General features: G+C 48.8%; 1 protein-coding gene across 1 annotated transcript in view; it reads right to left on the minus strand.

Moving 5' to 3' along the window:
• ttn.2 (titin, tandem duplicate 2) overlaps positions 1–14596 on the minus strand; it is a 187914-nt gene that overhangs the window by 45591 nt on the left and 127727 nt on the right. The window contains 24 exon segments of the mRNA XM_076138549.1: positions 26–328; positions 951–1538; positions 1718–2014; positions 2112–2309; positions 2467–2571; positions 2874–3461; positions 3615–3902; positions 3994–4284; positions 4515–4802; positions 5066–5371; positions 5491–5793; positions 6063–6365; positions 6644–6931; positions 7141–7440; positions 7663–7965; positions 8086–8385; positions 8483–8758; positions 8873–9175; positions 9254–9553; positions 9727–10011; positions 10092–10418; positions 10856–11120; positions 11201–11888; positions 12557–14558. Coding sequence (XP_075994664.1) covers positions 26–328; positions 951–1538; positions 1718–2014; positions 2112–2309; positions 2467–2571; positions 2874–3461; positions 3615–3902; positions 3994–4284; positions 4515–4802; positions 5066–5371; positions 5491–5793; positions 6063–6365; positions 6644–6931; positions 7141–7440; positions 7663–7965; positions 8086–8385; positions 8483–8758; positions 8873–9175; positions 9254–9553; positions 9727–10011; positions 10092–10418; positions 10856–11120; positions 11201–11888; positions 12557–14558 — 9495 coding nt within the window.

The following is a 14596-nucleotide window of genomic DNA, read 5'->3' on the forward strand; positions in this document are numbered from 1 at the left end:
ACTGAGTGAACCCATGTGTACTTACACACAATATCCTTGGTCATCACAGGGTGCGATGGCACGCTGGGCTCTCCAAATCCAGCCTTGTTCTCAGCAGTAACTCGGAACTCATACTCTACTCCTTCACTCAGGCCCTGCACCTTGAAGCGCAGGTCTGGGACTGTCCTCTTAGAGGCTCTCACCCATCTCATTCCCCTCCTCTCTTTCCTCTCCACACAGTACCCTCTGATATCACTTCCTCCGTCATTGGCGGGCCTCTTCCAGGAAATGGTGATAGAATTCCGGCTGACATTATCAACCTCTGGGGTTGAGGGTGGGCCTGGCGGGCCTGTGGGAATAAAACAGATGAGAACAATTTGGTTAGATAATCTCGGTCTCCCTGGATATATATTTTCATATATAAGATTACAACAAACGACCACCAAAAAATACAAAAGTAGCTGGATTTACCCCTTTACAGTATGAACTAGGTCATTGATGATATAAATAAATGGGTGATAAATTATTTATTAGTGTTCTACACAGTTTATCCTTTTACATTTTATCTCTCGTTTATGGAGTAAAACTTGAATCTATTACAATAAACAAACGATACATTATAAAATGTCCTCCTGTCTGTAATAATTTTCTAATTATGCATTTCAATAAATACAGTTCAGTACAGGATCCATGGAAACACATCTCCAAAAATCATTTAAAGGTTGTACTACACTATGACCAGGGGGCGGCAGTAGCTCAGTCCATAGGGGACTCAGCTGGGAACCGGAGGGTCTCTGGTTCGAGTCCCCTTATGGACCAAGAAAGTGTACTGGCAGCTGGAGAGTTGCCAGTTTGCCTCCAGGGCACTGCCGAGGTGCCCGTGAGCAAGGCACCAAACCCCCAACTACAATGCTGTGACCTCATCAAATCCAGATACAAAAAGCTTAACAAGCAAAATCAGTCAGACTTACGGAAACTGTCAACCATTTTGACTGGACCCGACTGGCTCGCGTCTCCAGTGCCATACTGGTTCACACCACACACTCGGAAGATGTACTCGTTGCCTTTGATTAGCTTGCTGGCTACGTGTCTGCAGTCCATGATGTTGTCAGCTAGCTTGGTCCACTGCAGTCGACTGGTCTCTCTCTTTTCCAGGATGTAGGACTTAATAGGAAAGCCTCCATCCTCCTCTGGTGGAAGCCAGGTCAGGGTACACTTCTCAGCTGAAATGTTACTGGCCTCAATGGGGCCCGGAGGTCCGGGGATGTCCAGCACCTTCACCTTTACGTGTTCCTCCTTGATGCCGAAGGGGTTGCTTGCAGTTATGGTGTACTCTCCTGTGTTATTCCTGCTGGCGTACTTGATGGCCAGAGTGGAGGAGGTCGGTGTGCTGGTGATGGTGACCACATCGGAGTTCTTGAACTCACGTCCTCCTTTGGACCAGACGGCAGTTGGAGGAGGTTTGCCCAAGATCTTGGAGGCTGAGACCACAATCGTGTCTCCAGCCCTGACAGACACTCCGTCCTTCATGTCTGGGTCAATTGTGATCGTTGGGGGCTCTGATATCAAGCAGTCACAGAATTAGATTGCAAATGAGATATTACAGTTTAATTAAATACATTAATTACATTTTGCAACATTTTGTTGAATCTTTCTTGTTATATAAATAAACATAAACATAGGACACTTAAGTAAGGTCTGATATTTTTTAAGACCAAAACCAAACAGGTGTACTCACCGTACTCATCCCTGCAGGTGAGCGGTTCAGTGGCCTCTGAAGGAACACTGATGGCCCCAGCAGCATTCTTGGCCCGAATCCTAAACTGGTACTGAGACCCTTCTTTCAGGTCTGTGACAGTAAAGGCACAGCCCTGGATGTTGATGTGGTTGGCCTTGATCCAGGTCTTAGCTCCAGCTTCCAACTTCTCTACCATGTAGCCTGTCAGCTTGTAGCCACCGTCGTATTTAGGGCGGGTCCAGATTAGAGTCACTGCGGTCCTGGTCACACTGATCACGTCAGGCTTTCCAGGAGGATCTGAAGGAATAAAAGCAATGTTATAAACTTTCATTTCCACTCCAAATCAAGCTGACAACAGAGTAAAGTGAAATTCTTGACAATCAAGGGAACTGACCAATAGGATCCAGGGCGACCAAGGCATCGGTGGGCTTGCTGGCCTTTCCTAGTCCTGCCATGTTCATGGCCATGACTCTGAATTCGTACTCTAGACCTTCAATCAGACCAGTGACTCTGCACTCTTTCACCCTCAGAGGAGTCTTAGTGGCTCGCTTCCACATCAGACTGTTCCTCTCCTTAAACTCCACATGATATCCTGCAGGATTCCAAAAAAAATTATTTAACACTCAGTTCAGAGATATTGTCCATGAAATATTGGAATCTGCGTGCCTAAAAAAAAACTGACCCAAGGTATTTGTTATATTCATAAGTTAAGATCTGCTTAAGTATTTTCAAAGGACTATTGCTGTTACCGGTTATTGGGGAGCCTCCGGAGTCTTTTGGATCAGCCCACGTCAAGATTGCGGATTCATGGCGGATGCTAATGATGTCTGGAGGAGCAGGAGCTTCTGGCACATCTGGAGAGATAGAGGAGCAAGATGAGAAAATTTGATAGGAGTTTGGTTGAACCATTCAGGGAAAATTTTGGAGCATAATTATTCACAGTTATCTAGAAAATATCCACAAAAAGTATTTCCAGAAAGCGTTTATGGGTAATAATAAACTTTATGAAGTGATTTACGTTTTGAAAATCTGACCTCCCATTCCTACGTGTTTCCAAAGTCGAGCAGTGGACGATGGCTCTTTACACGTATGACTTTATGAATCCTGTACACAACCAACTGAACTAGTTTAAGTGGAGTGAAACTCTCATACTCACTGAATGGATGCTGAGCGATGACTGGGTCTGACCTCAGATACTCTCCAATCCCGTACTTGTTCTCTGCAAACACCCTGAAGATGTACTCTACGCCGTCTTGGAGCCGGATCACCCTCATAGTGGTCTTCTGGATGGCTGAGGCCACTGTGATCCACTTGTTGTCTGTGGTCCTCCTCTTTTCCACAATGTAGTTGGACACCTCTGCTCCACCGTCATCTGTAGGCGGACCCCACTCCAAAGTGATGCCGTCGGCTGTGATTTCATCAAACTTGATGGGTCCGGTGCAGATTCCTGGTTTTCCCACAACCTTGAGCTGGAACTTGCAGTCCTTGGAGCCGGCACTGTTCCTCGCGTTGATGGTGTAGGTGTCAGCATCTCCTCTCTGGCAGTCCCTGATCAGCAGGGTGGTGATGCCCTGAGAAGCCTCCACGCACATTCTGCCAATGTCTCCGAGAGGGACATCGCCCTTCTTCCAGGTGGCAGTGGGGTAAGGCACACCAATGACGGGAATATTGATCCGCATGGTAGTGCCCTCCTTCACCAGACAGAAGCCATCAGTAAGGCTGCTCAGGTTACAGTCGGGAAGCACTGTGAAACCAAAGACAAACAATCAGAAAATATAGAAATGTAACGACTCACCTCATCGACCGGAAGGGTTTGCTTTCTGAAACACGGTGGCAAAAACAAAACTTTTCTTGACAAAATGACATTTGTGATGTCACAGCCTGGTGGCTTTCTTACCAAACTGGTCTTTGGCGACTACCATTAGCTCGGTGGGTGGTCCCTCTCCAGACTCGTTGATGGCCTTGACATTGAAGGTGTACTCTTTGCCCTGGCTCAGCTCTCCCACAGTGTGCGTCATGTTCTTGCCCTTCATGATCGGCTTCCATTTGTCCTCGCCCTCACTTTGCTCCAGCACATAGGCACTGACATGGCTGCCACCATCGCTGATAGGCTTCTTCCAGCCCAGTGTGATGGAGTTCTTAGTAGTCTTCTGCGCTTTAAAGTCTGTCACTGGACCTGGTTGTTCTGGAGAAGGAGACATGGGTGAAATGTGAGTAACAAAGTTGACAGGTCTTTGAATTATAAGAAATATGTTGTTGGAAGTTTAACAAAGTACCTGATGCGCGGACGCTGCCTGCGGTCTCACATCCCTCTCCAATGCCATAGGCATTTTCGGCCAGCACTCGGAAGCAGTAGGCCATACCCGCCTCCAGGTTGGTGATCCTGAAAGAGGACTTGTGGCACTCAGTCGAAACGCAGGTCCAGGCCTTCCTCTCTGCCAATCGTTTCTCCACAATGTAGCTCTTAACGGGACTACCGCCATCGATCAATGGCGCTTCCCATGTGATGCAGGCATGGCTTGTGGAGGTCTCCTTCACGATCAGGTTCACAGGAGGTCCAGGGGAGTCTGGAAGGAGGAGCATCGATATCACTGGGTCAGAACCTAACACTGTGAACCATCACTGTACGTCACTGTTTTGGATAATAATGAGGATTACTGAATGTCACAACAACTTCAGCCTCTGAGGGTGTACAGCTGAGTGGGATTTGACCTTTGACCTCTTTTAACTTTACCTGTTTAATGAGATTGTGCGTTCATAAACACTGATTAATCTTAATGTTTGCTCTATGTCTTACCGAGGACTTTGACAACAATGGTGTAGCTCTTGGATCCACTGCTGTTTTCCAGAGACAGAATGTACTTTCCAGCGTCGTATCGGTTGACATCTTCAATCATGAGCAGGGTGTCCCACTCTGAGGTATTGATCAGCAGGCCCTGTCTCTGCCTCAGGTCGGCGTCCACTTTGGTCCAGGTCACTTTGGGTGCCGGGCGGCCCCTCAAAGGTACATAGACTCTCATGGTGACCCCGGCTCGGAGGACCAAAGCTTTTCTGAGGTCAGCATCCAGCTCGGCTTCAGGAGCAACTACAGGAGGAGGAGGCAGATGGAAGTTGGTATTTAAAACGCATCGTCACAACAACAACATTCAGTCATTCATCGGTTTCTTCTTTCTCCTTTTCTTAAAAAAAAAAGAAATTCTTGTATTTTAGGAATTAAAAACGTCTGAATAATCTCTGGAAAGCAAAAAGAAATCTCAGGAAAGCATTTGTAAAATTTCTACCATCACATTGACGTAAGGAGCAGAAAGAAACAAGAAGCAAAAAAGAAAATGACTGGGAGAGGCTTACTAAGGATGTCTTTGGCCATGTGGTTTCCAGGGACTTCACTGGGCTCACTGTAGCCGATTTTGTTGACAGCGGTGACCCGGAACTGGTACTCGGTGTTGTCCATCAGGCCCTTCACCAGGAACTTGGTTGCCTGAAGCTTTTTGGGAACATTGCACTTGGTCCAGGACTCTCCGTCAGCGCGTTTACTTTCCACAAGGTAGCCCAGGATCTCACAGCCACCATCATAGGCGGGTTTGGTCCAGGTCAGGCTGATGGAACTCTTGGTAGAGTCCACCACTTTGGGGAAGGCAGGAGGGCCAGGAGGATCTGAGCCATAGAGAGCCACAGAGAAATACAATGAATTCAGGTCGTCAATATTTCAATTCTAATTCTAAAAACGGTGTTCCTTGGATTTTAGTTTAACTTCCTAAGAAGTAGGTACTCACAGACTGGGTCCACAGCCAATGCAGCACTGGAGGCATCACTGGGTTTGCCGAGACCAGCCTTGTTCATGGCGATGACTCTAAACTCGTACTCAGAGCCCTCAGTGAGCTGACATGCCCTGATGGTGCGGTCGATGACCGGGCGGCGGTTCACCTTGGCCCATGTCAGCTCCGTGGCCTCACGTTTCTCCACCATGTAGCCCAGGATGACTGCGTGGCCGTCATTAGCTGGAGCCTTCCAGCTAACGGTCATGGAGTCCTTGGTGACATTTGTGATGACTGGTGGCTCGCAGGGACCGGGGACATCTGAGGCACGAGAAAGACAAACAGGAAGACATCTTATTCTATAACTGATAACCAATCAAATGAAAGTCATTTTCTACACTGCATGAGGAGCCAGAAAGTGTTTGAACCTCAAAGTCTCCACACTCAGTTTTAAGAAATCAATCAATAAATGGATAGTGTTCACTCAAATACACTTAAACAAAGAAGAAACATCACATGAAGGTTGCAGATTTTCTTATGCAACACTTCATTCTAGGATGTCTAGGAGTTTTCCAATGATCCTGACGTACCGTAAGGGTTCTTGACCATGACGCTGTTGGTCATGGTGGTGTCTCCCACACCATACTGGTTCTCAGCGCTGACCCTGAACTCATACTCGTGTCCCTCGATGAGTTTCTCCACCGAGCAGTCGGTAATGTATCCATGGATGTTGGCAGTGACTAGAGCCCAGTTGGCTCGACTCGTCTCACGCTTCTCAATGATGTAGTTGGTGATCTCCGAGCCGCCGTCGGCCACAGGGGGCTCCCAACGTAGTTTCACCCGGTCTGCAAAGACCTTGGTGACCTTTACGGAGGCTGGAGGACCCGGTTTATCTACAAAGAAAAGACAACTTCAGATATTTGTACTGAAGAAAGCATTTGACAATGAGCAGACAGTTGTGAGAAGAAAAACACGATTATCAGATACGGCAGAGTCACGCTATCGTCATGGCCACTTACATCCTTAAGGCTTGGAACTTATCAGTCACCCATGTTTGACTTCTTTATTGGCAGAATCATATGTTTACTGACATTTGTGTGAATAGAGGCCATTATCACCCAAACCTAAACCAGCCCTTGGTGCTTAAGTTTAAAATCAAATCAGAACTCACCGAGCACTTTGACCTTTATTGTGGCATACTTGGATCCACTGGGGTTTTCTGCGGTGATGGTGTAGTCTCCTGACTCCTTCCTGGTGACAGAGTACAGCTCCAGCAGGTGGACGTGTTTCTTCTGGTTGATCTTCATCCCTTCAGCCAGCACCAGTGGGGCTCCATCCCTCTTCCAGCTAACTTTGGGCAGCGGTTTGCCAAAAACTTCAGCATCCAGAAAGACGTTCTCCCCGGCCTTCACTACGATGAGGTTCTTCATTTCGACGCCCAGCTCCACCCGAGGTGGAACTGAAGAAGAAGAGGAGGAAGGGTTTAGCTTTATACTGAAAGTCCACAGCACATACTGTATTTCTTAAAACTAGTCTGTCAGGTTTCAAACCACAGACAAATGAACAATCAATTGAAGTTCATTTTGGCAGTAAATTATGGGGAACAAACCCCCATCCCAGTCTATTATGGATTACTTTGTGAATGATCTGCTCTCTAAGCGGTCGTACCGTGTTCGGCAATGACTGCTATCGGGTCGGACAGTTCGGACGGCTGGCTGATGTTGATGGCGGTCTTGGCGATGACCCTGAACTGGTACTGTTGGCCCTCCTCCAGGCCTTTCACCACGTACTCCTCAGTCTGGATGCTCATGCAGTTGGCATTGCAGCGAGTCCATTTGTCCTCGGGCAGCTTGGTGTACTCTACGTGGTAGCCAATCAGTTTGCTGCCTCCATCGTGCTTAGGACGGCTCCAGATCAAAGAGACAGAGTTCTTCGTCACGTCCATGGCTTCGGGTTTACCTGGCAGATCTGGAAAAGATTGAATAAGCGGATTCATCCAGAGGTGAGTTTAAGCTTCAAAACAACATTTGGCAGTCGTAGTTTATACGTTTACGGTGCAGAGGGATGCTGTGTGTAAACAGAGAAGATGTTGATGCTTTAACTTCTCTTGGTGGTAAAGATATTTCAGCTTTCTCTGTCACAGCTTAATATAGAAAACCACAAGTCTTAATGATAAACAGCTAAACGTACCAATAGCGGTTCTGGCGGTGATGATGTCCGTCTGTTTGCAGGGTTTACCCTGCCCTGCTATGTTTAGTGCAGACACCCTGAAGGTGTACTCCAGGCCCTCGATGAGGCCGACGCAGGTGTACTGCGTGGCTTTGATCAGGGCTTCATTGGCTCTGACCCACAGCAGGCTGTTCCTCTCCTTCTTCTCGATGCAGTATCCTGTGATCGGGCTGCCACCGTCGCTGCTTGGGCGCTCCCATGACAGGATCACAAAGTCTTTGTTGATCTTGTTGATCAGCAGGTTTCTGGGCTCGCTGGGAGGATCTGAACCAAAAATAAAACATCAGATAGTTTTCATGTTTTTTTCACATAGACCTGCTGCAAATGAAACACGTTTGTCCATCAAACTGTTACAAAGCACCGAACTGAAAAACTATGACTCACCGAATGGATATTTGGCAACCATCCTCTCAGAGTAGATGGGCTCCGAGATGCCGAACCTATTCTCTGCACGGACCCTGAACCCGTACTCCTTGCCTGTGGTCAGTTTGGTCATCCTGAAGCTGGTTTTAGTGCAGGAGGAGGACACAGTCACCCAGTCGCCCTGGCTGACATCACACTTCTCCACAATATAGTTGGTTATGTTGCTCCCGCCGTCTTCCTGCGGTGAGTTCCAGAGGAGTGTGCAAGCATCAATATCCTGCTCTGTGATCTCCAGAGGAGCCTCAGGAGGTCCAGGGATGTCTGCAGGGACACAAAGGAACAAGGTTTAAAGGGAATCCACCTAACAGGAAATAGACATCACATCAGAAAATGTGATGTTTCGTAAACTCAGACTGACCCATGACGGTGACTCGAAGGATCTGGTTGATCTTGCCAGTGCTGTTCTCAGCCGACAAGCTGTAGTAGCCGCTGTCACTCCTCCTCACATTCTTGATGATGAGTGTGCAGGTGGTCAGCGTCTTGATGACGGACAGGCGGTCTGAGGTCAGCACGTCCTCGTTGCCTTGCTTCCACTTGCAGAAGGGGGCGGGTTTACCGGCCACAATTGCCTCAATCACCATCTTGGATCCAGCTCGGACCGTAACGACATCTGGCATGATGATTTTAGGAGCCACTGCAAGGAAAACGAGGTACAAGGATGAAAACTCAGACCTTAACCAGTTCATTCAAATTTTTATAATCATAACTCTGACTTTTCTGCATCCGCTCTGATTTTTGGAATACTCACTGAGCTGCTCCTTGATCTCAAAGATTCCCTCAGCCTCTCGAGCCAGACTCACACCTACAGAGTTCCTGGCCGCCACCCTGAACCTGTATTTGGTCGCCTCCTTCAGGCCGACCACCACAATGCTCAGATCCTTCACCACTGAGTATGGAGTCCACTTGTCCTCTGGGGCCCCGTCCACTTGGTAGTCCACAACGTAGCCATTAATTTTGGCTCCTCCGTCCCTGAGCGGCTTCAGCCAGCCCAGAGTGGCACTATTCTTGGTGATCTCCAGAACGTCCATCTTCTTAGGGGGGTCCGGTTCACCTGGATGGCACACAGACATTTAACACTCTGAAGACTGTGAAGGATTTCTACAAATAATTAAGGTGGTCTGACACTCACTGATGGGGTCCACAGCCAGGTAGGACTTGGGTGAGTCCTGGGGGACTCCGGTGCCATACTTGTTGCAGGCCATGACTCTGAAGTAGTACTCAATGCCAGGCGTCATGTTGGTCACCTTGAAGCTGGTCTTCTTCAGGTCATCTATGCATTTGCTCCAGGTCTTACGATCAACCTCACGTTTTTCCACGATGTAGTTGATGATGGGGCTGCCGCCATCGTTCTCGGGTGGAGACCATGACAGCTGAGCTGTCGTCTTGGTAACACCAGTTGCATCCAGACCACCAACAGGGCCCGGAGTGTCTGCCAAAAAGAACGGAAGAATCAAGATCCAGACCGTGATCTGGGTTTTCCTGAATTCGCTGAGCTAGAAGGTTGAAGGTAACTGTCAAGAGGATTCCCAACAGTCATGAACAAGTTCCAGTGTTGGATGAAGCATATTTAGAAATGTTCTGTTGTTTGTGTGTAATTGTTACCAAGGACTTTGACGCGGACGTAGACGGCCTTCTCTCCTGCTGAGTTAGAAAGTGTCAGTGAGTATCTCCCAGAATCCTCTCTGGTGCTCTCAGGGATGACCAAGAAGGACATGGTGTCCACCTGGTCCACGTGCCCTCGTCGGACCACGTTGTCCACTCCCAGGCGCTTCCATGTGACCTTGGGGGCGGGTCTCCCCCTGATGACAGCAAACAACCTGATTGGACAGCCTGCTCTGACGGACAGGCCTTTCCTCAGACTGGCATCCAGCTCTATCTCTGGGGCCTCTGTTAAGGAAAACATCAACTGATTAACATCTAAAGGGTGAATGCATCATGTCTTTAGTGGGAATTAAATGTTTCCTTACCCAAGATCTCCTTGGGGTACACAGCCTCTTTCAGGTAAGCGTGGCGTCCCCAGCCCACCTGGTTCTTGGCGGACACCTTGAACTCGTACTCCTGCTTCTCATCCAGCTGTCCGATGGTGAATTCAGTGAGTACCAGAGGGCCGCGGGTGTCGATCCTCTTCCAGCCCTCGGTGGGTTTCTCCGGGTCTGCCTCACTCTTCAGCCTCAGGTCCAGGCTGTAGCCGATAATGGGTGCACCACCATCATAGACGGGTTTAGACCAGGACAACGTGATGGAGGTCTTGGTGCTGTCTCCCACCTTCAGGCCAGCAGGGGGCCCCGGGGGCTCTGCAGGGAGAAAAGAAGAAAAAACTCATTCATTTCTGTTTATTTCTAATTTAAGACCACTTTTGATATTACTGCGTTACTTCATTCTACTACTCCATTGTGAATAGAAAGTACTCGAGTAAAGTATTGAACAATGGTTGGATGCTGTGTCACTGTCCCCTCGTCTCCTTATACGGTTTGTCCTCGTGTGTATCACATTCCACAGTCCTCTCTCTCTTTTTTCCCTCTTTCCTCAATCTCCAAAATGTCCCGTACCCGTCATTGTCATGTCAAATGCTTTCTTCACTGACAGGATGGGACACTTTCCTAATGGAACTACCACGGAAACGAAAGGCGGTAGAATCTGCTTCACCAATGGCCCAAATTAAATTCCTTGTCTGTGTTAATATACTAATACATTTGATTCTGATTCTAATTATGGATTTCATTGTCCTCACCGATGGGGTCTTTCGCTGCCACGGGTCTGCACGGCTTGCTGGGTTCTCCCAAGCCGACCTCATTCTCAGCCTTCACCCTGAACTGGTACTCGTGGTTGGGGATCAGGTTGGAGACCTTCATGCGTCTCTCAGATATGGGGCTTTTGGTGCATGGCACCCAGCGCACTGCCCTCTTCTCCTTCCTCTCCAGGATGTAGCCTGTGATGGACTTCCCGCCGTCATTCTCTGGAGGAGCCCAGACCACCGTCATCTCATCCTTACTGACCTGCAGCAGGGAAAAGTGACCACTCTTCAGTTCTATTCATGAATGCCTAAGATGTATAAAACTGTAAGTCCTGAACCTACCTTGGTGACATCAGGGGCCTCAGGGGGTCCAGGTTTGTTGAACTGAGTCCTGACAGTAACAGTTTTGCTCTCCATGGCGGGTCCACTTCCCATCTTGTTCTCAGCTCTCACTCTGAAGATGTATTCATTGCCCTCAACCAGACGGGTGACGTTGCAGTATGGTGTGACCACGGAGGCAGAGTATGTGGACCAGACCATCCTCCTGGTCTCGCACTTCTCCAGAATATAGCTGTCCACCTCGCAGCCTCCATCGTCCTCCGGAACATCCCACACTACCCTGCACTTGTCCGCCCCAATGCCAGTGGTCCTCAGGTTCCTCACTGGGCCGGGGACGTCCAGTACGTTTACATTGGCATATGCTGTGAAGGTGCCGGCCGAGTTGGTTGCGGTGATGACATACTTTCCACTGTCGGTGCGTCTGGACTTGGTCAGTAGGAACTTAGAGTAATCTGTGCCAGTCTCGTAGCTGATTCTGGGGTTGTCTCCAACAGCTTTGTCTTTGATCCATTTCACCTCGGGCTGAGGTTTTCCTCTGAGGCCAGCCTCTATCCTGACAGACTCGCCAGCTTTCACAGTGAGTGTTCCAGCAAGCTTCAGGTCGAGCACAGGCTTCTGGATCTCCTCCTTCACCAAAATATCAGCCAACTTCACCCAGGCACTCTCGCCACCCTCATTGACAGTCTGCACCCTGGAGAGCCAAAAAGAAGACATTGATTATTATTGTTGACACTTTCATTGATGAAAATGCACAATACTGAATGCCAAAGAAAATCGGGGAACTCTATTCAAGATTTGACAAGAAAAACATCCACATTGTTTACTGCTTCCATTTGGACTTTGGCGTCAGCACAATTTGCGTATGATTCTTTAAAATGCTCTAAACTGTAAAGCAGAATCGCAGGTGTCACCATATGATGTTATATCTGAAAGCTGCAGCTTTCAAACTATGTGTTCACAGAAGACAAGAGCTTGTTTGTGCAAAGTAATGGGTAATATCGAATTCCACAAGGTAGTATTTCGCACAAAATGATCCTCTGGGACTTGTGAGTGTACAAATCGTTATTTTGTGGAAAATCACATCTGATCTCACGCCTGGTGAGTGAATTCCAGATATCTCCAGAATAATACAATGTGGAATTCACTTATTAGGTCCCTGGGTCTCTAAATGGACTTTAAGTATATCAGTTCAGATGTCAATTTCCCAAAAATCGGAACTTCTTGTATGATTGCTTTCACTCTTGACACTTCTTTGCCAAAACCCTGATTAAATGCTGAGGGACAGAATTGAATACTTATTCTTAGCTGGAAAAAAACTGTAAATGATTCCAAATCAAAACCTAAGAGGTGCTATCTGACCTGAAGGTGTAGGTGTGGTTCTCTGTGCATTTGTCAGCCAGGAAGAAGGTGTTAGCCAGAGTGCCGGTGTTGAGTTTCTCCCACGCCTCAGCATCTTTGGCCTGACATTCTACGTTGTAGGACAGGTTGGGGCTGCCGCCATCGTAGTCAGGCTTCCTCCATCTGAGATAGACATAGTTCTTGCCGATGTCGGTGGCCCTGAATTTTTCAGGCTCGCCGGGCTTCTCAATGGGGTCAGTAGCCAGCACCGGGGTCTTTGTTTCAATACATGGGCCTGGTCCAAGTTTGTTCTCAGCACAGACGCGGAATAGGTACTCATGTCCCTCCATCAGCTTGGTCTTGATCTTGCGGTTGGTGCATGTGGAAGAGATCATGGACCACATGCTGATGCTGGGCTCACGGCACTCTACGATGTAGTTGGTTATCTCTGAGCCACCGTTGTCCATGGGGGGATCCCAGTTGACCATGCAGGAGTCCTTGGTGACGTAAGTTGTGTGGAGGTTCTGGCAGTGGCTGGGCCTGTCCAGCACATTCAATGTGATGGTGCAAGAGGCCTCGCCGCCCTCGTTGGAAGCTTTCAGGGTGTATTTTCCGTGGTCGGCCCTTGTGGCCTCTTTGATCTTCAAGTGGGCCACAGGGAGGTTATTGGTTATGGTGATGCGCTTGGTGTTCTCCAGGACAGTCTCCTCCTTTGACCAGAGGACCTCAGGCTCAGGGCGTGCCTTGATGTAGCCAGTGATGTTGACATTGTGTCCAACACGCACAGTGAGGCGTTCACGACAAGTAGCATCCATCTCGATCTCTGGAGGGATGAGGATGTCCTGAGCAGTGACAGACTCAGGGATTTCTCTGGGCTCTCCATCACCAATCATGTTGGAGGCACAGACCCTGAACCTGTAGGTTGCACCCTCCTCCAGGCCATTCACTCTGAATGCACACTGTTTGATGAAGTCATCATTGACCTTCTTCCACTCTTCTGTATCAGCCTTCTTCATCTCCAATAAGTACCCCAGGATGGGGCTGCCTCCGTCTTTGTTGGGTTTGGTCCAGACCAGGTCAGCAGTGCTCTTACTGTAGTCTTTAACTTTAGGGTTGACAGGAGGGCTGGGGACACTGATGGGTCTGCAGGGCTTGCAGGGATCAGAGATCGGTGAAGGGCCACTGTAACCAGCGATGTTCTCAGCAAACACTCTGAACTCATACTCGTTGCCCTCAAACAGCCCAAGGACCCTGTACCTCAGGTCCTTGCAGGGTTTCTTGTTCACTCTGATCCACTTTCCTCCCATGTGTCTGCGCTCGATGATGTAACCTGTGATTTGACTGCCACCATCTGAAAGAGGCATGGTCCAGCCAACCGTAACGGCATCCTCTGAGATGTCAGAGATCTGAGGCTTACCGGGCTGACTGGGAGGAAGGAAGGAGTGCTCTGCCACAGTGGGTTTGCTCTCTAGAGCAGCACCGATGCCCATCTTGTTTTCAGCACGAATGCGAACAACGTACTCCACTCCCTTCTGCAGACGTGGGATGGTGAGATTGGTGGCCATGCTGCCAGAGCTCACACCTCCCCAGGACTCCTTGTTGGACTCTCTCTTTTCTACTATGTAGTTGGTGACAGGGCTGCCACCGTCGTCCTTGGGCGGACGCCACTCAATAATCATGGCGTCAGGAGTGACCTCCAGGATGTTGACAGGCCCAATGGGAGCGGCAGGGACATCCAGAACAGTGACGTTCAAGGCTGCCATCTTGGTTCCGGCCGGGTTGGACACGGTGAGAAGGTAACTGCCACTGTGGTTCCTCGTGCACTCGGTGATGCTGAGCACGGTGGAAAAGCTGTCCGTGTCAATCTTGACTTTGCCCTCACTTTGGATCTCCTCTCCCTCGATGGACCATTTGGCGGTAGGAACAGGTATTCCTCTCATGATTGCTGGCAGCCTGATGGTGGTGCCGGCCTTCACAATGATGCCTTCAGTCAGCTTAAGATCAACCTCAAGGACTGGGGGCACTGTGGACACAAAGATAAAATGTTTTCTGATTGAATTC

The sequence above is a fragment of the Genypterus blacodes genome, unplaced genomic scaffold (genome assembly GCF_046128005.1).
Source record: "Genypterus blacodes isolate CSIRO-AG114 ecotype Tasmania unplaced genomic scaffold, CSIRO-AGI_Gbla_v1 ptg000376l_1, whole genome shotgun sequence".
NCBI lineage: Eukaryota > Metazoa > Chordata > Actinopteri > Ophidiiformes > Ophidiidae > Genypterus > Genypterus blacodes.